Source organism: Gasterosteus aculeatus, chromosome 14, assembly GCF_964276395.1.
Source record: "Gasterosteus aculeatus chromosome 14, fGasAcu3.hap1.1, whole genome shotgun sequence".
In the NCBI taxonomy this organism is placed as follows: domain Eukaryota; kingdom Metazoa; phylum Chordata; class Actinopteri; order Perciformes; family Gasterosteidae; genus Gasterosteus; species Gasterosteus aculeatus.
In genome coordinates, this window is record NC_135702.1 from 3463655 (window position 1) to 3483120 (window position 19466).

General features: G+C 46.4%; 3 protein-coding genes across 4 annotated transcripts; 2 read left to right on the forward strand and 1 right to left on the reverse strand.

Moving 5' to 3' along the window:
- The first annotated feature begins 1616 nt into the window (after nucleotides 1–1616).
- Nucleotides 1617–10641, forward strand: ppp1r26 (protein phosphatase 1, regulatory subunit 26). Its single transcript, XM_040197652.2, has 5 exons — nucleotides 1617–2076; nucleotides 4672–7914; nucleotides 9541–9655; nucleotides 9855–9940; nucleotides 10025–10641. Exons 1-5 carry the CDS (start codon nucleotides 1808–1810, stop codon nucleotides 10065–10067), a joined length of 3756 nt encoding a protein of 1251 aa, XP_040053586.2. The 5' UTR covers nucleotides 1617–1807; the 3' UTR covers nucleotides 10068–10641.
- mrps2 (mitochondrial ribosomal protein S2) lies at nucleotides 10133–14236 on the forward strand. Its single transcript, XM_040197666.2, has 4 exons — nucleotides 10133–10792; nucleotides 11421–11537; nucleotides 11625–11745; nucleotides 12807–14236. The coding sequence occupies exons 1-4, from the start codon at nucleotides 10768–10770 to the stop codon at nucleotides 13351–13353; spliced, it is 810 nt and encodes a 269-aa protein (XP_040053600.1). The 5' UTR covers nucleotides 10133–10767; the 3' UTR covers nucleotides 13354–14236.
- On the reverse strand, nucleotides 13860–19213 carry dipk1b (divergent protein kinase domain 1B). 2 transcript variants are annotated; one of them, XM_040197665.2, is made up of 6 exons: nucleotides 18469–18643; nucleotides 18116–18356; nucleotides 17115–17249; nucleotides 16185–16292; nucleotides 15265–15441; nucleotides 13860–15135 (listed from the first exon to the last, which is right to left on the reverse strand). In XM_040197665.2, the coding sequence occupies exons 2-6, from the start codon at nucleotides 18179–18181 to the stop codon at nucleotides 14323–14325; spliced, it is 1299 nt and encodes a 432-aa protein (XP_040053599.2). In that variant the 5' UTR covers nucleotides 18182–18356; nucleotides 18469–18643; the 3' UTR covers nucleotides 13860–14322. The 2 variants fall into 2 exon arrangements, with proteins under 2 accessions (XP_040053599.2, XP_077945092.1); XM_078088966.1 differs by having other exon boundaries at nucleotides 18116–19213.
- Nucleotides 19214–19466: the final 253 nt, after the last annotated feature.

Below are 19466 nucleotides of genomic sequence, written 5' to 3' on the forward strand. Positions count from 1 at the left end.
AAAAAGAGGAGCAGCTTTGTAGGTTTAACGTGATACCTCCATCTTAATGAAGTAGGATCATAATTAACTGGCAAATAGACAAACGTTGGCAACGGTTTAAACAGTTCAACTTCATATAATGCAAAACCACCACATCTGTTTGCTGTGCCGTATAATTAAACAGAACCGTTTTTATCATAATCACACAACATGTTATGCAATTGATCAATTGCATCGATTCCATTATTGAGTTTTTTTTAAATCTCATTTTGCCGGCTCTTGACTTTAGGATAATAGATTTATATCTATATGTTTATACGTTCAAGTGAGAGATAAAAAAAGGCATGCGCCTACTGCACAGGGTCAGGCACAGGGTGAGGAGGAGCAGAGGAGGTTCAGATGATGGATTGCAAAAAGATGAAATCCCACCTTGGAGAATTGCAGAAGTGGATGTGTGAATTGGGATCGTGTGGGTCATTGCACAGCATGAAGAAACCCCCAGTGGCAGTGAGTCGATTTATGGAGAGACAATCCTAGGCACTGTTGTCATCAACAGTAAATCAGCCAAATAAATGTTTCCTACAAGATTTTTTTTGTTATTATTATTTTTTTTTTATTATGTTCGTCAAAAAGAAAAGATGGTTGCAAATTAAAACATGTAATATCGACTAATTTCCTCTAGAGCTGAAACAAATAATCTTCCACCATGTTGATAACCAGTCATTTCAATAATGTTTTCAATTTGCTGGTATCATTTGCTCTTTGTGTGTTTTTGGACTTTTGACAATCGAGTCGTTACATTGTGTTCTGAGAAGTTGCGATGGCTTCTGTTCCAATGTTGTTAGACAGTTCATAGAAAACACGCTTAATCAATTATTCAATTAATTGATGTAGAAAACCACAGAGGGTTAAATTTGAGTCAAATGGTAAAGTCCACTCCACTGCGTGTCTAAGAGAACAGGATGCTTACAAACAGAAGACAAACAGCCGGACACTTTGATGGATGAATCGCCTCTCGAGGCGCAGTGTTGCTTTTTGGGACCCCGGAAAGAAAGCCGTCCAACTGTAACACACTCTACACACACGGCAACAACAGTAAATCACACATTCAATTTTTTGTATGTCAAATCAAAAGATGGTTTAACAAAGACGTCCTTTTGTGAAGTATTTCAAGAGGTTTTCATGAATGTCAAGACGCAAATGTTGCATTTAAATGTGACTTACTCGTGGATCGCACACAACTCTTGGGAATGAATTCTCCTCAAAGACAAAGTGGGGAATCTAACAGAGACGGACAAATGTTTTAAAATATACCTTTTCAATAAATACATTTGCACCATTAACCGATATGTTTAAGCTCATCTAAGTGTATTTAGCTTTCGTAAACCTTCCATTGATCACCAATATGCATTTAGGTTGTGGGGGCAAACTAACTAAACTAACTAACCTAACTAAATGAAAACAATATATAATATCCTGGATCTTGAGGGATATTGAAATGTTTGCATTAAATTAAAAACCCAGAGAGAAGGTTAGAATACTCCAATTGGTTTGGATGGAGCACATTGGCTTTTTGGCCTGTCTGAATAATACATATATTATAATAATACACTACATTTGTCTGCTGGTAAATGGGATTGTATTTTACAAACAGTTGAATTCTGTTACCTGGAGTTACATCAAACCACTTCCACGTGGGAAATAAAACTTTGATATATTTGACTATAACAAGTATTTCTAAAAGGTTAACTCACGTTTTTATTCATCCATGCGGAATTAACTATCAAAATTACACATCACTCTTTTTTTAATTCTTTTTTAAATTCAAATGCAAAAACACGATGTAACCGCAACACATGACAAAAACAAAGCCGGTGTCTTATTTGGAAGCGTCCCCGCTCGGCTGGGCCGCAGGGGCTGGACTTTGGGTTTGAGGAAGCCGCCGGCCCGCCCGGCGTCGGGGAGCGGCAGAGAGGGGGGACTCATCGGGCTGCAGGACACCGACATTACCGCCTGCGCGACGGCTCCCCTCCACGTCCCGATTCGCCGCCGCGACCGGCCCGCTCTCACCCAAGCGGAGGTGCTTTTCGTGTCAGAGTGAGTTGAAACGTGTGCTGCTTTGTGGTTGTGGTTGTTGTTGTTGTTGTTGTTGTTGTTGTTGTGTGCTTCCCCCGTGTGTGTTGTAGGAAAAATAGCCGAGGCTAGGAGGGTAAAGCCGCGGCTCAATACAAAGCCTTTCTTCGCCGGAGAAAATGCCGGGGCTGCAGCAGCCGAGAGGCCCGCCCGTGTCTTTCAAGTCCCCGACTGCTAGCGACGGTTATCCCTCCCGAATCTTCCCTCCCGCCTTAGAACTCCTCCGTGTTCCGAATGTTAACCGTACTATTTCGCGCCGGAGCGTCCCGCGACATTATTTACGTTGCCAACCGAACATCGAGGGCTTTTTTTTTTTTTTTTTTGACAACCGTGGCCGGAACCCAGAAACATGGTTGCTTAGCGGTGTCTCCTAGCGCCGCACGCCGGCCAGCGATGCACTCCGCGCCGCTAGAGGCTTACGGGGACTACCGGGGTTTCTCGCTCGCAACCAGGAAAGCGTCAGGGGAGGAAGGAGGGAGGGCGGAGGGGGGATATGAGCAACCACACGATCGTTTATGTAATGCATAAAATACTACCCACTAATGTCGGCAGGTCTGGTGAAACTTTATTCGTACATAATATGTCAAACTAAGTTGCCACCCGAATACGTTGTGCAAACGTTATTTTAGCACGTTTTTTGTGCTTCTCGGCGGGGTTTTTTCCCCCCCTTCAGCTGGGCGTCGTTCGTTACCCATCCTGGTTCCCCCGTAGTTAGTCTCACTTTATTGTATTTATAACAATTCCACCACGGTTCACCCTTTATTGGGGGGCGGGAGTCGGACGTGTCGTCTCTCGGCGTCTGAATCTTCCTACGCGGGTGCGTACCGAGCTGCTTCGCGTTTCAACCCCGAGGCGCGTTAGCGCAGAAGCCGCTGCGTGGCGACTCTTCCCCGGCGGCTCAATGTCCGTCTGCGTGCTTTGTTCCTGGAGGTGAACCTGCTGCTGCTGCGGCCGCGGCCGTCGCCGGGACCGGTTCCGCCGGCGCGTTCGGTTCAGAGTGCGACGTTGCCGCTGCGGTTGAGCCTCGCGGGGACCCGTAGCCTCTTCGAACTCTTGCGCAAGAAGGACGCAGTAAAGCCTTTTTATTAATAGCGTGTTTAACCGTGTCCGTCCTCCTGCATGCGCGGCGTTTTTACTCTAACAATCGAAGGGCAGTTTGCAGGTGATACTTAAGTTTAACACAATTTGGGTATTTGCATTTACGATTTAAATACTCGTGTCCTTTGTCCCACAGTGGTCCAGCATCCCAGACTGATCATGAAGTGAAAACTTTACTACATTTTCAGTGTTGTGCACATCTGTCCGCCAATGAGAGCTTAAAAAACAATTATTGTTCAGCTAAAACTGAAAATGAGACACAGGGGGATCTAATGTGATAAAGACCAGTTGGTTAATTTAACACAATAATTATATAATAATTAGTACAGTAGCTGTTAAACTGTCACACTCTTGGTTCCCCTTAACAAACCTGTCGCATCAGTTCCTACTGCTATAATATCTTAAAGGTTTTTTTAAAGACGTTAGCCACCGAAAGCTTTACATAAACACGGGGTGTGAAATATCTGTTTCATATATTTTTGTCCGGAAGTTAAAACGTTGCGTTATTTGTATGTGAATTATTAATACACGGTTATTAACTAACCAGAGTTGTCTGCTTAAAGCATTCTGAGCGTTTTTTTACACTCTCATTCTAACGTCGCAGACATTTGATTCATGTCTAATTTACTTGGTAATATGCTCCACCTTTTATTTAATCTAAACTCCTGTCTGGTAGAGGGGGGGGGGGGGGGGGGGGTCAAAATAAACTTCACTGAAATATTTCAGTTGTAATTTCGCTTTAGATCCACTAGAAGCCTTTATAGAGATGGACGCGGCCAGTTATATTTGCCCCAGAGGCCACTTGATCTGGCGATGGGGAACCTTTTTATTTTAACATTCTCCTATGGTTTTACAGCCAAAAGACCCGGGGTTATTTGCCAGAATCCATCAGAGCTGTAATGAAGTCCATTCGTTCCCTCAGTGGGACAGAATGTACCTGAACCCGTTCTGTAGGTCTTTCAGGCATCACTGATTCCAACTCTTGGTCCACTTCCATTTAGTTGAGGAATTACTTTGATGCACTTGACTGAGCCTACAATTACTGACGTAATAATTATGCGAGCAATTTGGCCGAGGGACCAAAACTGGACTGAGGCACTGACTAAAGCCACCTTAAGGCTCTTACTGTGAATACGCTGCAGGCATCGCACGTGCTGCTCACACAGCCATTGAAATCTCTCAAATATTCCTCAAATCACATACTAATACAGAACCGCGCAGCACCATATTATTTTAACATTGTAATGACACTACAACAATGCAGCCTTTTAATAAAGTACTGCAGAATGGTCACATTGACTTCCTCCGCGGTAAATCATTTATTTACACCATGTTCAGGGTGTCTCCATCAGTATTGTCTACTCAAAAGTGTAAACTTCTGCTTATCTTTCCCACAAAAACTCTGCACTTGGTGTGTGGGACTTTCCTGTCACTGATTCTCTCTTTCTGTTCACTTGTCAGATCGAACAATGTGATTGGGTTTGGAGGCAGCTGCACTCCGACGGTCCAGGACCTCACCTCCATTAGAATGTACTTGATGAATGTGCCTCCTGTGGCAACTACACAAACCAAATGGAGAACATGTGGCCCACCTGGAGGCTATAGCCTTCCGATCTGCTTCAATGACTCTGACACCGAGTTGTCCACCAGAGGCACACCTATCTCAGATAAGGTCCAAATGATCATAGAGAGCCTTAGGAGCACGCAGTCCTCACTCGAGATGGGCGACGAGATCGAGGAGCATGTGCCACCGGGACACGATGGTCATCCCCGAGTCTGCAAGGTTGCAGGGGCTTCTTACGTGGGCCCCAATTCCAGAACTAAAGGTTCCACAGAAAACCAAGTCTCAGATCATAATGCCCCGATCGACCACGCCAGAAGTGACTCTGACAGCGATGATTCTGTGGACCGAGGTATCGAGGAGGCTATATTGGAATACCTGAAGGAAAAGGACGATCACAAACGCAAGGCGGAACCATGCTTAGCCTATCTCCAATCATCCAAAATATCCAGGAAAAGCCCATCCGCTGCTGAGGACTTCAAGCAGATCTCGGACAGCAATGGGTTTTCCATTGCCAGTAGCCAGCTTCCAAAGAGTATTGAAGCTGATACTTCAACAGCATCAGTTGTTATACCTATAAAGAAGTATATCAAAAACAGGGTCCTCCTAGATGACAACGCACTTGAGAAATTGCATTCAAGTACGACTAACAAAGGTTTGGTCTCGTCCAACGAGCAGACGAGTCACGCCTCTCAAACATTCGGCCTCTTCTGCAAAGCAAAGTGCCCGGTTACGGTAGACGAAGAGTCAAATGATTCCAGCAGCGACGACGGCATCGAGGAAGCCATTCAGAGATACCAGCTGGAGAAAAAAGGGCAGCAGCAGCACAAAACGGAAACTTTCGACCCACGCGCTTTCGAAGAAGAGTCCGACTCCACCAGCGATGACGGGATTGAGGAAGCCATTCGTTCCTACCAGCTGGAGCAGCTAACAGGGAAGAGCGTCCTGAAGCCATCCGTACACAAGCAACAACCTTTTGCTAAGTCATTGATACGCGCTGTTGCAAGTACACGCACGGAAAGCACCAGGAAACACAAACTGAGAAAGAAAAAGACCAGAGCAGAGCGGGAAGCCAGATCTGTTCAACCCCCTCCTCCTGTTTTCGTACCCAAGAGCACCGTTCCAGAAGGCTCAAACGGCAAAGGAAACCGATTGCTTTTGTTTAAAGGAGATGGCTTCAAGGAGCACCCGACGCTCGCCCCTCCAAAGGCTACTACAACTGCAGAGCTCATGTGTGCCGAGGCGATACTGGACATTTCAAAAACGGTCATGCCCGAGGCCTTCCATCATAGCGTTGGCCTCAGCAGTTGCACCCCTACCGAATCTTCCTTGCAATCGTCGCCCCCCGAACACTGCGCGGATGAAGAAAGCGATAGCACTTCCATCGATAGCGAAGATGGGATAGAGCTAGAAATCAGGAGATTCCTCGAGCAGAAGGCCCAGATGCACCAACAGCTGCCCAACGCTGAGACTCTACAGCCTCGGCCTGTACGTCAACCGGAGAGAGCAAAAGCCGCAATCCAAAAGAGACCTTCAAGACTGTCCTTGGCACAGAGACGAAAACACAAAGGGGAAAACTGCAGCGTCTCCCTCACGTCGGGGACGGAGAACAATGTCAGAGAAATGCCCCCTAAACCGTCACTCGAGCAGAGACAAGAATTCAGCCCACTGTTATTCAGCCAGGCCAGTCAAACCCACTCAACAGCTCGACTGTTCAAGACGGAGCAAGGTGGGGACAAAAGCAGCTCACTTGACAGCGATGAGGACTTGGACACCGCGATAAAAGCCCTGCTCAAAACAAAAAAGAAGTCAAAGAAAAAAACAAGGGACTTGAAGCGGAAATCAAGGGTGGGTCCCAAGGACGAAGAGCCACAGCTGGGAAATGCTTCCAAAAAGTTTAAAGCTAAAATTCCCAATCGCGATCTTTTGAAAGAATTGGAAAAGAGTAAGATTGATATGAAAGACAAGGTGGTGTTGAGTAAAAAGAGCATTTCACAACATAAACGCCTCAGCAAGAGTAACGAGCGTGATGAGCTACGTGAAAGGGAACCCGCAGTGGGGTGTCGAGACACCCCGTTGCCACACCACACACCGCCTACTCTTGAGACAAAGCAAGACAGCAGCTCAGAAGACAGCGACGATAGCATCGAGGAAGAGATCCAAAGGTTCCTCGCCGAAAAGGCCAAAGGCTCCACCGCAGAGAAAGGTAAAGACGTATCGAGGAACGGAACTGCCCCGGTTTCTACAGCGCTTGAGGAAAAAGACATCAAGCAGGAAGGTCAGCAGGCTGAAATTCCTCTCTGGGGGCAATCTCCTGCGAGGAACCGTCGTCTTCCGGCTCCGCCGGAGGTCGTCGCCGCTGCCGAGGTCGCACAGGCACGCGTGCCGCCGTCCCAGACCCGCAGCCCCAGTCTTTTGGAAACGGCGGACTGGGTCGCTCGGGCCGAGCAGTGGAGGCCGAGCTCCGGGCGAGGGGACGGCCAGGCCGTCGCCCCCCAGGTCGAGAGGGTTCGGCCGAGTCCCAAGGTCGCGGAGTCGATCAAGTGGCGCCAGAGCCTCGGGCTCCCGGGGCTCCCCGCCACCGACGCCAGGACTACCAGTCGAACTCCGTTCCACATGACTTCCGCAAAACTCAGCGAGACTGCTTCAGGGGCTCCGCCGTGTCAAAGCGGGGGCCACAAATCACAGACACCGGTGACTGCCTGGTCCGCCGCGAAGACCACCAGAGCACCTTTCCCCTGCTCTGCAGAGACCAATGTAAATACCAAGTTCAGGTCCCCTCCTTTGAATCGTTTGTCCAGTGCCAGGCAGCATCCGAGGACGCCCTTTGCAAGTAGCCTCGCGCCCGCCCACAGTTTACAGCGGCCTGCAGGGGGAGAGAGGGAGAGCATGGTGCACATGTCTAAGGATAAGAGTGTGTTTGTCGAACTCGAGTCCAACAGGACCAACCACGTCCAGGTTCGAAGCAGGGAGAGGAGCGAGGGAAAGGAGGGAGCGAGCGCGCTCTGCGAGATAAAGCGAGAAAAAGAGGCGAGCGTGGAGATAGACATCAAACCTGTGCATCTAGCGAGAACAGACGAGGAGTTTATAGATGAGTCAGGCAGCAGCAGCAGTCACGAGAAGAAGCAGGGCTTTCCCACGTTGTAAGTATGCCCGTAGCGTCATAAGCCAGTTTTCTACGAGTTCATTTCCTAATTACTTATGGATTTAATGTAGGTTATGTTCGAGCTCATTCATCTACAGGCTCCGAGGGAATGTTTGTTCGTACAATGAGACATTTTAAATGTGTTTGTACATTTATACGGCAATGTAACACAATAGCACCATCGTGACAGGCTTTTTTTTTGTGCTCTGAGATTAATTAATATCATCATGATACCTTTGAAAAGCAATACAGGCTTCGCGAGAAGTACCGCTATCAAAATGCTGACTAGTTAATTGCAGAAAACGATATCCTCTTACATATCTTCCACCTTTTAATGTAAAAATAAAATGACCAGAGAAATAACAAATGACAGAGTAAAAATTCAAGATTGACCCGAATGCTTAGGATTCGTATGTATTGTTTTAATTTAGCAGAGGGACAACACAAGCTATCAATGTTACACTAAATACTTGGTATTATCACATATCTTACCTATTTTACCTGTGATATGTGGGTTTACATTACGTTCTCCTATGTGCAATGGTTTAAAAGTTGTAAAATGTCTCCACCACCCAGAAAGCAAAATGTGCAGTAAACGACTAGGTCCTTTCTAGTTCTGCTGCACCCTAAATCAAAAATACTTGAGGAATGCAGCAATACGGCCCAAATATTATTTTCTATAACACGCATTTGCATACATAAAAAAACAATGCCGATATTCCTGAATGCTCATTGTTGGATTTGTCATTTTTAAAAATACCAGTCGATGCTACCAAGGGATGACCTTTATCTGGCGTAACACTTTTAACCTTGCTGCTACCTGCCCAAACTCTACCACGCCGACCATTTATCATAGGTATCACTGTTTAAAATATGTCGTCTCCCCCAACATGTGTCTTTGCGCCGTCGCCCCACACGGCTAAGGCTTGATTAATAATTTGTGAAAGTTCTTTCTAAAAGAGCAATCTCAGTGCAGCATTTGGTTCTGGAACAGTTGTGTTTCCTTTCCGGACTACAATGCAGTCCTCATGTCATCGTACTTACTTCCTGATGTTTGTTTTGTCACCGTGCTCTTGGTTTAAATTTACAGACGGGAGGTTGAAGCTCCGTTATTGATGAAAGCCACTATAACAGTCTTTGGACTTCTTACCTCTTGTTGTTGTTCTAGATTCCACAGAAACCACCTAGTTACTCCTATCTGTCTTGCTAAACTTTATATGTAGTGTGTTCATTTCTTTGTCATGTTGAAGCTTTCTGCAATTCCCTGTGTGGAAAAAAAAAGGCTATTTATTTTTGTTTATCGAGAAAACGAAAGGTTACTGAACATGCTGTGCATTGCCAGGTTTTGTAAATATTTTTTAAGAAGTGTTTCTTTTTTCTTTTACTCTTTCAGAAGAAAAAACACAACAAAACTTTTGCCGTGTCTTTTAAGTGCATCTGTGTAATAAAGAGTGGAATACGAGAGACAATTGGTCTTCCTAACCCTCATTACTTATGTATCACAGCAATGCTTATAGCAACACAAGCTCACTGTATGCGCTGCGTTCACTGGCTTTAAGATGGACTGTGGGATGGATCTTCGCTGGGAGTTGGTCTGACGTGTGTCCTGCTTTGCCTTGCCCAGGTCTTTGTCCAGTGCCATTGACCCGGGCATCACCTTCAGACCTTGCATAGCTCTCACCACAGAGGAGAGAAGCAGGATGTACAGCAGGAGTTACCAGGCTGAGAGATGCAAGCAGGTACCGCTAGAGACGAGGCTCTGGTGCCGTTTGCCGCACTATATATGAAGAGATTAGATATTCAGTAGCGACTAAGCAAAACTCAACAGCCCCCCCCCAGTGAAGAGGGGCTCTGGCCTTTCCGTCCCATCCAGCTATTTGTAAAAAAAAGTTGTCCATATTTAGAGAGTGAGAAACTTGTATGCCACGATACTTGCAGGTGGTTCCTCCTCGCCATGGTTCTGCAGTGAAGAGCAAGGCTTTGCAGCGCGTCACAAAACGACTTCAGTTCATCCCAGTGAGCAGGTGTGTGTGTGTGTGTTCGTGTGTTCGGTCTCCACATTGAGTGATCTCTGTCTCATGAAACTCATCTCATCTTTTTTTTTTCAGGAAAAATGAGGCAGGCGCACCACACTGCATCATAGCCAAATAAAACTTAATTCTGCATTTGAAATATTTATGCAGATAATATTGGATATTACCGAGTTTCAGTTGTTGGGTATTCAAATGTATAATAACTTTGCACTTCATCAAAAAGCGGATGTTTGTTTATGTTGAGTTAGCACTTCGATTCGATGTTTCCTATTTGTGTTCAATTTTAATTCCTCATTTTTTAATTTCTCTATTTGAGCTGCATTTTTGAAGAAAACAAAAATCCCATTTTGTAATGTTGCAGGTTCAATATTAAAGTGATAGTTTAAAATGTTCGAATCAAAGTTTGCTTGTTAATGTAGCAAATGCAGGGTTTTTATTAGTTGCAGTTTTGGACAAAAATATGAATATTTTAGGGTGAACAGTTATTTGTTAGTTTCTATTTTAGAAATATCATTGGCATGTTATGGACCACATGGATACTAATAACTATTTCTGATACTACAGCTTTTTTCATTATTTTCGTTTGTTCCTCTTGAGGAGTAATTTATTCCCATTAACATTGGTCTATGTTCTTTCAACCTTTTGTTACACAACGTTTATGTTTTTTTTTAATAAAGTTGTGAAGTTAAAAATAAGGCTTTGGCGTCTTGGGTATTGTAGTCTCTGTCAAACTGTCACGACATCACCGCTGCTTTACGGCAGCCGACGAACTACAGACGCGCAGCCGGCTGACCTTCTGGGGGACTCGTCAAGAAAGCATGGCTGCACGGGCACTTACGAAAGGTATCTGCACTTAACTATTTAAAAAAATGTCTGAATATTGTGGGTCTGTGTCGCACCCTTTTATATGTATAGACCGCTTGTGGAATTATTCTGTTTGGCCATTTTCTTTTAGTGATTTATTGTACAGTTAACGTATGTAGCGTTAGCTAACTGGTTGCCTAGCTCCTCGCTAGCAGCTAGCTGGTTGCCTAGGTCTTCGCTAGCAGCTAGCTGGTTGCCTAGCTCCTCGCTAGCAGCTAGCTGGTTGCCTAGGTCTTCGCTAGCAGCTAGCTGGTTGCCTAGCTCCTCGCTAGCAGCTAGCTGGTTGCCTAGCTCCTCGCTAGCAGCTAGCTGGTTGCCTAGCTCCTCGCTAGCAGCTAGCTGGTTGCCTAGGTCTTCGCTAGCAGCTAGCTGGTTGCCTAGGTCTTCGCTAGCAGCTAGCTGGTTGCCTAGGTCTTCGCTAGCAGCTAGCTGGTTGCCTAGGTCTTCGCTAGCAGCTAGCTGGTTGCCTAGCTCCTCGCTAGCAGCTAACCGGTTGCCTAGCTCCTCGCTAGCAGCTAGCTGGGGGCGTAACTAGCAGCTGACGGTTGCTAACTCGCTTGTTGATCCGATGCCGTGACCGATACAACAATGTGCGTTTAATATCCAGGGCTTTGGGGGATACGACCCTCGCGGGCTGTGGCGGCCGGTTACCCCGGTGGGGGGCACCAGTACGCCACCGCAGCGTCCGCAGAAGCCACCCAACTCAAAGTTGACGATGTTTCAGGTGAGCTAACGAATGCCAAACTGTTAGCAAAACTTTGTTTTATCATTTCAAACCAGACTTTTAGTATCGTTTTTATCCTTCATACAGACAAGGTGATAAACCAGCCACTCGAGAAGCCGGACTTCTTCCGTGTGTCGGAACTCTTCTCGTTGAAAGACCTTTTCGACGCCAGAGTGCATCTGGGCCATAAGAAAGGGTGCAGACACAGGTGGGTGTCTGTTTCTGCTCCGACACTTCACTGCAGGCACCTATATGCTGACATGTGACCGGAATAAACGCTGTTGAATGACTGCTGCGTGTGCTCACGACCTCTCTGACTACTGTACAGAAAATGTAATATTTTCAGCATATAACGTTATATATATTTTATTTACAAAATTACTTCTTAATATTTCCAGTCAATGATATATGATCTATTGCCATATACCAATTTCTGAAAATATTAAGAAAATAATGTTATAATACCTCAAATATTGATATTTCCAAACTTTTGTTTCAGAAAATCTCCTTGTACAGTAGAAATATTTCCTTGTCAGCGTACGAGTAGTCAGATGTCCTGAATACATGTTCATTAGTTTTTTAGACAGGCACATACTGACCAAAAAGAAATGTATATTCTTATTTTGCGCTCGAAATGTGCTTGCTCGCTACATGTCAAAATGTTAAATTCAATTTTCCAAACAATTTCCGAAAGCCTAATGTGTTTAAAGTTCTTGTGTAATACGCAGTGATGAGTTAAATAAAGCAGTTTTTGCTCCTCAGCGTCATGACAATCAGCACTGCTGTTTCAATTTGTAACAAGTGTTAACATCTTTCATTCTTTTTTGTTAAGTGTGCCTCCTGAACCAATAGGAAATAGTTATTGCGGCAGTAACATAACTGAAATACAAATTAACAGAATAAATAATAGGCGGTATGTAAAATATAATAGAATAATGTTAGGGCTTGTACAAGAGAATTACGACATGAATTATATGGGTAAGTGAGGTGTGCTAATAAAGACACTGTACACTTAATATTTGATCTGATTACCTAATGGTTCTCACGGTAAAGCAAATAAAATACATTGTCTTTGCTATTGATACTTCTGTGTTAACATTAGATAACCACAACACAGAAACAAAGCTGAACAGGAAATGGTTTATTTGAGTTTACAGTGGACCGATCAATAAGTCAATATTATATTGAGGGATATCTGACCTGGAAAAATGCTGCAGTGACTCTTACTTTTAAACCTGAATCTAATTCTCCTCTTCTTGTCTTGGGCAGGCTCATGGAGCCGTACCTCTATGGCTGCCGCTTGGACCAAGATATAATTGACCTCGACCAGACTGTGGAGCACCTTCAGCAAGCCCTGAATTTCACCGCCCACGTGGCGTATCGCGGCGGCGTCATTCTGTTTGTCAGCCGCCAGCGTCAGTTCGTCCACCTGGTGGAGAACGCCGCCAAGAGCTGCGGCGAGTACGCCCACACGCGGTACTGGCAGGGCGGCCTCCTCACCAACGCCCACATCCAGTACGGCCCGGGCGTCCGCCTGCCGGACCTCGTCGTCTTCCTCTCCACCCTCAACAACGTGTTTCAGCCGCACGTGGGAATCCGGGACGCGGCCAAGATGAACATTCCCACGGTCGGCGTGGTGGACTCGAACTGCAACCCGTGCCTGGTGACCTACCCGGTGCCGGGGAACGATGACACCCCCTGCGCTATGGAGATGTACTGTCGCTTGTTCACCATGACCATCAACCGCGCCAAGGACAAGCGCAGACGGATGGAGCTGCTGCACGGCATTTCGGCGCCGCCCACGTCGAGCTCGTGACATATGTTCCGAAGAGAGGGGCAAAAATGCATTTAAAGAAAAAAAAGAAAGTCTGCGGCTCCCTTTCATCATTTGCGTTTTCATTTGGAAGATAAAACGGGAAGCCGGAGTTCAGTGTGGACAGGATGCTGTCTCAGGATGCGACGTTTGTCTTCTGGTTTATTCATTTATTGTTCTGCTGCAGCCTTGGCTTCAGGCTTTTGTTCTCGTTTGTCTGTACGTACTATTTGTGTGAAAACTCTTGACTGCCTGAAGGGAGTTTTACATCCATTTGTACTCAATAATGAACTGATTAGTATTTGATGGTCAAGGTCACTGGCTGCACAAAACACATTGTGCCACAGCTAAAACGTTCATATGCAAATTATTGTCGACTAAAACATTAAATTGTAGTTTTAATAGGTTATCTAAATATAAATGATGCAAACATGATTCTTTTTCCACATTAATTGCTGAATGTTCGACAGTATTTCATGAAGCCTCTTGTGGAAATAAAACTACAGGAATAGTCAACCAACTCCCGTTTATTCATGAATTTAAAGTTCACTGATGTTTAATGTCTGATCAGAGACATTGATATCAGATACAGATACATAACAGGAGAGACATGTCAGTACAACTGTATATATGCATTGTCTTATTTGTGTTCTACATCTGCTTCACATGAAGATTCATTAATAAACGGCAAACAAGAACATTCTAATATTTACATTTTTACAAAAAATGGCACTGTCAAATTTTGACATTCTGCTTCTAGGAAATGACCAGATGACATTTTGAAAACTAAATTGTCAGATTATTATCATTAAATGTTAAAGGCAGCGCCCTGAGAATATTTTGTACAAACGGATGTGCTTCTCAAATAAATGCTTTAGAAAACACATGAATAACCACCACCCCCGAAATCATTTGGCCAAGTTCACTCGCTTCAAATAAAGGCTGTACAGGCCCGATCATCTCAACCCGATTTCAAGAGTACTGCGTGTTAGAAATCTTCTTCCACAGTAACGTCTTCAGGTTGTTGAGGACCAGTGAGTGGTGCACTTCCATCTGGCTGGCCAGACCGCTCAGCGTCACACAGGTGCGCAGCTGCTTCTCCAGGTCCCCCCGCAGGTCTGCAGGCGCTCCGAAAAGCAGAAAGTCCTGCAAGAGCACGCACACCTTGGCCAGGTTGGGCTGCACGACCTCCGTGTTGCACTGCTTCACCAGCCGGTCGCAGGTGGCCGTGCAGTCCCGGCCGAAGGTGCAGTCGCCGTTGGTCTCGCACCGACGGCCCCTCAAATACGCCCGCACGACCGCCTCGGAGGCCACGCTGCGCAGGTCGGCCATCTTGCAGTCAAAGTTTGCATTGTAGCCCACGTGGCGGGGGCTTGCATCGCAGATCAGGAAACTGCCGTAGGACCCGTGGAAGACCTCCTCCACGAACTCCAGCAGGCCGATGGTGATGCGAGCCCTGCGGGGCCAGGCCGGTGCCAGCCAGTGGTTCAGGCTGGAGCTCAGGGCCTCCGGGACCAGAGGCTGCAGGTAGAGGGGCACCTCCAGCCTGTAGAGGGAGCTGTGGCCCACGTGTTCCGTTACGTACAAGTCTCCGCAAAAACCCAGCAGCCTGGGGGCGTGCTCCTTCTCCTGCAGCGCCACCATCAGGAGGAACTCGTTGATCTGGAGAAGGGCCCAGATGGACTTGGCCTCGGCTAGAGACACTTTGCCATCCTGGTTGACGTCGGCGAGGACGATGACCCGGTCCACCAAGGTGCTCAGGGACGGCTGCTCGCCCAGGTTAGCCTGCGAAAAGGAGGCGTTATGTGGTGATGGTTACATATATGTTCAACATCGATAGATCTATGGATGGATCTATATATATATATATATATATATAACAATTATACGTGGTGTGATTGCTGGAGAAAATACCTTGAAAAAACTGTGCAGCATTTCTCTAAATTCGTCCATCGAGGTCCCACGAGTGGGTTTGTCGAATAAACTCATCTCCTGCCGCAGCACAGAGTCGGGAGCCCCATCCGTCTTCACCGGGTCCTCAATCCCACACTTGATCACGACGGGTCCCTCCTTCCACAGGCCGCCGTACACCTGCAAGTAAAACAAATAAGGACATGAGACGGAGGGATCACGTCTGTACGCGTGTGGTACAAATGAATATAGTGTTTTAAATGCAGCCTGCTGAAAGTTTTTTTTTTTCACCGATTTACCTTTACCATGCAGTAAAACTGACATTCAGGAATCAGGAAACATTTATTGCCAAAATATGTCATACATACAAGGAATTTGACGGTTGGTGCGTGACAGTAGACAATAAAAATAAACAATAAGACAGCAGTGCACAAGTGATAAAATAAAATGCTAATGCTATGGGTTTGTAGAATAAGGCTATGGGTTAGTATAAGAGAATAAAGTTAGTTCAAATTAAAAATATTTAAAAGAAGTTAAAAAAAAAAAAAATTTAAATGCACTAGCGAACAAGCAACATTGATCATGTCTGACTAAATGTAGTCTGAACATTTTGTCCATAAAATTATTTTTTTGTGGAAAACACACTGTTTTCCTCCAAGAAAATAATTAGCAAGAACTAAAAAGTAAACTGATTTGCTGCTCAATTCAGTGCCTTAATTATAGAGAATCCCTTCTATGACAATATATATTTTCTGAAACATTTCTATGGGAATTATTCCATACTAAATGTCCAAAGGCCTTATATTTCAACAGGATAATGAAAGGATAATGTGTCACTATCCATCGTGTGAAATCCTTGTGTGTCTGGTTATTATTTGCATATAAGCAAAGCAGTTGTGGTTTGAAAGTGTGTTTCCTTTTACCTGACGTGTAGAGGAGGTGGACATGCAATGCTGCAAGGTCAGAGTTCTCTGATCGCACAACGCCTTGCAGGAGGAGCCGGATATTATGCCCCTTCTGTAGTGATCGCACTGCAAAGGAAACCGGAAGGGAACTTCATTGCACACACAAAACCATTTGGTTGACGCTACGTTTCGTGAGTGCTCCAAAATAAAAAATAAAATCTGTTAGAGGAAATATATGGTGCTCATACTTTATATTTTGAGGTTCTGCCAGAAAAGATGATTTAATTGACATACATTGCAACAGGAAAAACAACTGGGACCCATTTAGGACTACTGTGAAACGGTCGATACACGATGTTCTGATGCGACATCACATCTGCACAGACGTGCCGAAGGATCGTTTAAAAAAAAACGCACGGCTTCTCAATTCGGTCTTTGTGGATTTGACAAACAGATCTCCGGCCATAGGGGAAAGAATCCGTCTGGCAGATTATTTATTACACTTCCTACAACGCCACTTAATGCTGTAGAAACAGCAGGAGAGAAGTTCTCCTGCAACGTCACCCAGCGGCAGAGGCCTCGTATTAAGGAAGAGACCCCCGAAATAGTGCCCCCCCCCACCCCCCTTCCTCCTGTCCGGTAGGCCTGCCACATTTCCCCTTGTATAATCTACTTGCACGTGCATTTAGGAGAATAATCAGTGCACTGCGGCAGCGGTTACATCATGGTGGCCCGCGTTCTTGTTTCTGCCTCAGGACGATCTGCAGTTCGGTGTCACAGCTCGTCAAGAATGACGCGTGGCGGAATTTCACCATCCACCCGGCGACCCGCGAAAGGTCGAGCCCCGTCTCGTCTCTCCCCGGCTAACATGGTATCGCATCGGTTTGCGCCGCTTCCCCGTAGCGTCCCGGGGACGAGGACGTTACCGCGCCGAGCGATCGCACTCACAATGACCACGTGGCAGACGTGGCCGCGGCAGAGCTCAGAGTACGAGGCGTACTGCATGTAGACCACCCAGCTGGCGACGAGGATGCCCAGCCATGCCAGGAGAAGGTACTTCACCTTAACGGCGGGGAGACGAGTCTGTGGAAGGAAGACGGAGGGAAGGGAAAAGGAACACAGGTTTACCTGAGAAGACATGAGGACCGAGCATGCAACAGCTGGTCAATGACCTCAGGATATAACCAATATATCTGAAATTGATATGTAATATTAATGATGGTTAACTTTTTTAATGGCCTTAGTGGTACTACTTTTAATATTATGCATTCCCCATTTACATTACATGTGAGGGGTCTGGAGTTCCGCTACAGAATTCTGAATTGAGTGATCAGACTTTTCTTTTTAACCGTTGCTTTTGGAGAAATGCGCTCTACGAGTAATCTTGTCAGAGGAGAGGAGAGATGTCTGATCACTGCATTGAACAGCTCATCGACATCCGACGTGACAAGCTCTTCTTTTTTAAAAGGGGATTACAAGCGAAATTGAAATCAGAATAAGTTTTCTAATCTTTTACTTTGCAAGCTCACAATTCTTTTGAGCACAACTTGCAGGAAACAGTCAAATAAATACCATGGAGTGAAAAGTATACACTATTTATCTGAAGTTGAAGCAGAAGGTACTCCAATTGTGTATATGTCTACCCAAAAGTTGTGAAAATGAAAAGTACAGCAGGCCATGAACGTAGCATCATGCTGCTTGCACCACTGAGGCCTATAAGAAGAACCAGAATCCTCCAATGGATGCTGGATGTTACACAACAATGGTGCTTTCATAGTTCTGCAGCCTCTCCACGATCCCTTTTGTGTTTTCCACATCGTGTGCACGCAGAAGACATTTCCCACGTTTGACACGCATGCAAGTCATCTGAGGTTAACGGCAACAACAAACAAACAAACAAACAAACAAAACAAAACGACGCCGAGTGGCATCCCGCTGCGCACGCATACCTGCAGACCTTTGGACAGAGGGCAGAACAGCACCAGGTGGACCAGTCTGCGCAAAGCCCTCGGCATCGTGAGCGGCTCTGTTGTTCGGAGGAGGCGCAGAGAGAAACCCGCTGGATCCAAACGCGCTCACATCGTTCCGGTCGCCGAATGGCCGAATAACGATCCCCTCCGCTTCTCTCAGGCTGCGAAAAACGCCCCGAGACTCGCGCGACGCGGGATCCGACCCGATGTCCTCGGAATCCTATAAATTAGTCGGAGAGAGGAAGAAAAAAAAAAGCGCGTCCTTGAATTGGATCATTTCAGCGCCACATGGGCCACATGCCACCCCACCGAATCAAGGATCTCTGCCTCACAATCAAGTCAAGGAAAATCCGATTAGTAGCGATACCAAAAGCCCTTCTCCTGCCGTCTCGTCAGATCAAACGGGACAACAACGTGACCCACAATAAACAGCCGGTGGGTCCCGACGAGGAGCGCGCGGCCGTCGTTTCCCAGCGACTCGTTTTAAAGGGAAGGACCGGCGCGCTCAGCTGGGCGGAGGCTGTTCTACACCGCCGACATAAATCAGGCCCGTGCTTCCTGTCCGCCTGAGGGGGGGGTCACCATAATAATTCCCCTTTAGCCAAAAATGCATTTTTTGTACAAATCTACATAAATAACAACGACTGCGATGCTCATTTCGTTAAGGTGCAGGGTGTCGTTTGCTGGACTGTACATGCACACGCGTGTATCCGACCACGAGGACAGAGTGCGCTAGATCAGGGCAAGTCTGTGCGGAGGACTCAAGCGACAGATCCTCTGGGAGAGCCCCCCTCCTCCCGTGGGTGCCCAGTCTGCCGTTGAGGAGGGTGCTTTTTCCTGCATCACCAGCTGTCCTGGTTCTCTTTAGTTCGCTAGTTTTGCATCTGCAACGGGCCCTCCTTTGGGTCGGTATGGGACACGTAGCTCAAATGGTCCAGGCCCTGCGAGTGGACTTTTGCGCCTGCGGGTCCTCTTGCACCACGGGCCCCGTGGCGGGCATGACTGGCCCCGATAAACTCATCGGCCGCAGGGCCTTCATCGTGGTAACGGCAGTCACTCAGACGACAGGTGAAACCTCTGCCTCACTCTTTGGCTGATTTTTGTCCCTGCTCTGGATGTGCAGCGTGAGGAGGAGCCTTCCGGTTGACGGCTGGGAGTGCTGGGCATGCAGATGCTTGACTCGGTTTCGTGTCCTTTGGACAGGGGATCTCAGCCGATGTCTCAAGACTGTCTCCACATAGTGAGTGCGGAACTCGTGTTGGTTTCTCTTCAGCAGTTAGAGACTTGGCCTCCTCACAGCTGGGACTAACCCTGACCGGAGACACCTCCT

Bases quoted from the DNA above. Each gene is read 5' to 3' on its own strand.
- mrps2 (XM_040197666.2), top strand. From the start codon at position 10,768: ATGGCTGCACGGGCACTTACGAAAG. The intron at 10,793-11,420 runs GTATCTGCACTT...TTTAATATCCAG, and splicing joins TGCACGGGCACTTACGAAAG to GGCTTTGGGGGATACGACCC. The intron at 11,538-11,624 runs GTGAGCTAACGA...TCCTTCATACAG, and splicing joins CAAAGTTGACGATGTTTCAG to ACAAGGTGATAAACCAGCCA.
- ppp1r26 (XM_040197652.2), top strand. From the start codon at position 1,808: ATGCAAAAACACGATGTAACCGCAACACATGACAAAAACAAAGCCGGT. The intron at 9,656-9,854 runs GTACCGCTAGAG...CGATACTTGCAG, and splicing joins AGGCTGAGAGATGCAAGCAG to GTGGTTCCTCCTCGCCATGG. The intron at 9,941-10,024 runs GTGTGTGTGTGT...TTTTTTTTTCAG, and splicing joins CAGTTCATCCCAGTGAGCAG to GAAAAATGAGGCAGGCGCAC.
- dipk1b (XM_078088966.1), bottom strand. From the start codon at position 18,181: ATGCCGAGGGCTTTGCGCAGACTGGTCCACCTGGTGCTGTTCTGCCCT. The intron at 16,293-17,114 runs GTGAGTGCGATC...TTTCCTTTGCAG, and splicing joins ACGTCTGCCACGTGGTCATT to TGCGATCACTACAGAAGGGG. The intron at 15,442-16,184 runs GTAAAAGGAAAC...TTTTACTTGCAG, and splicing joins CCACCTCCTCTACACGTCAG to GTGTACGGCGGCCTGTGGAA.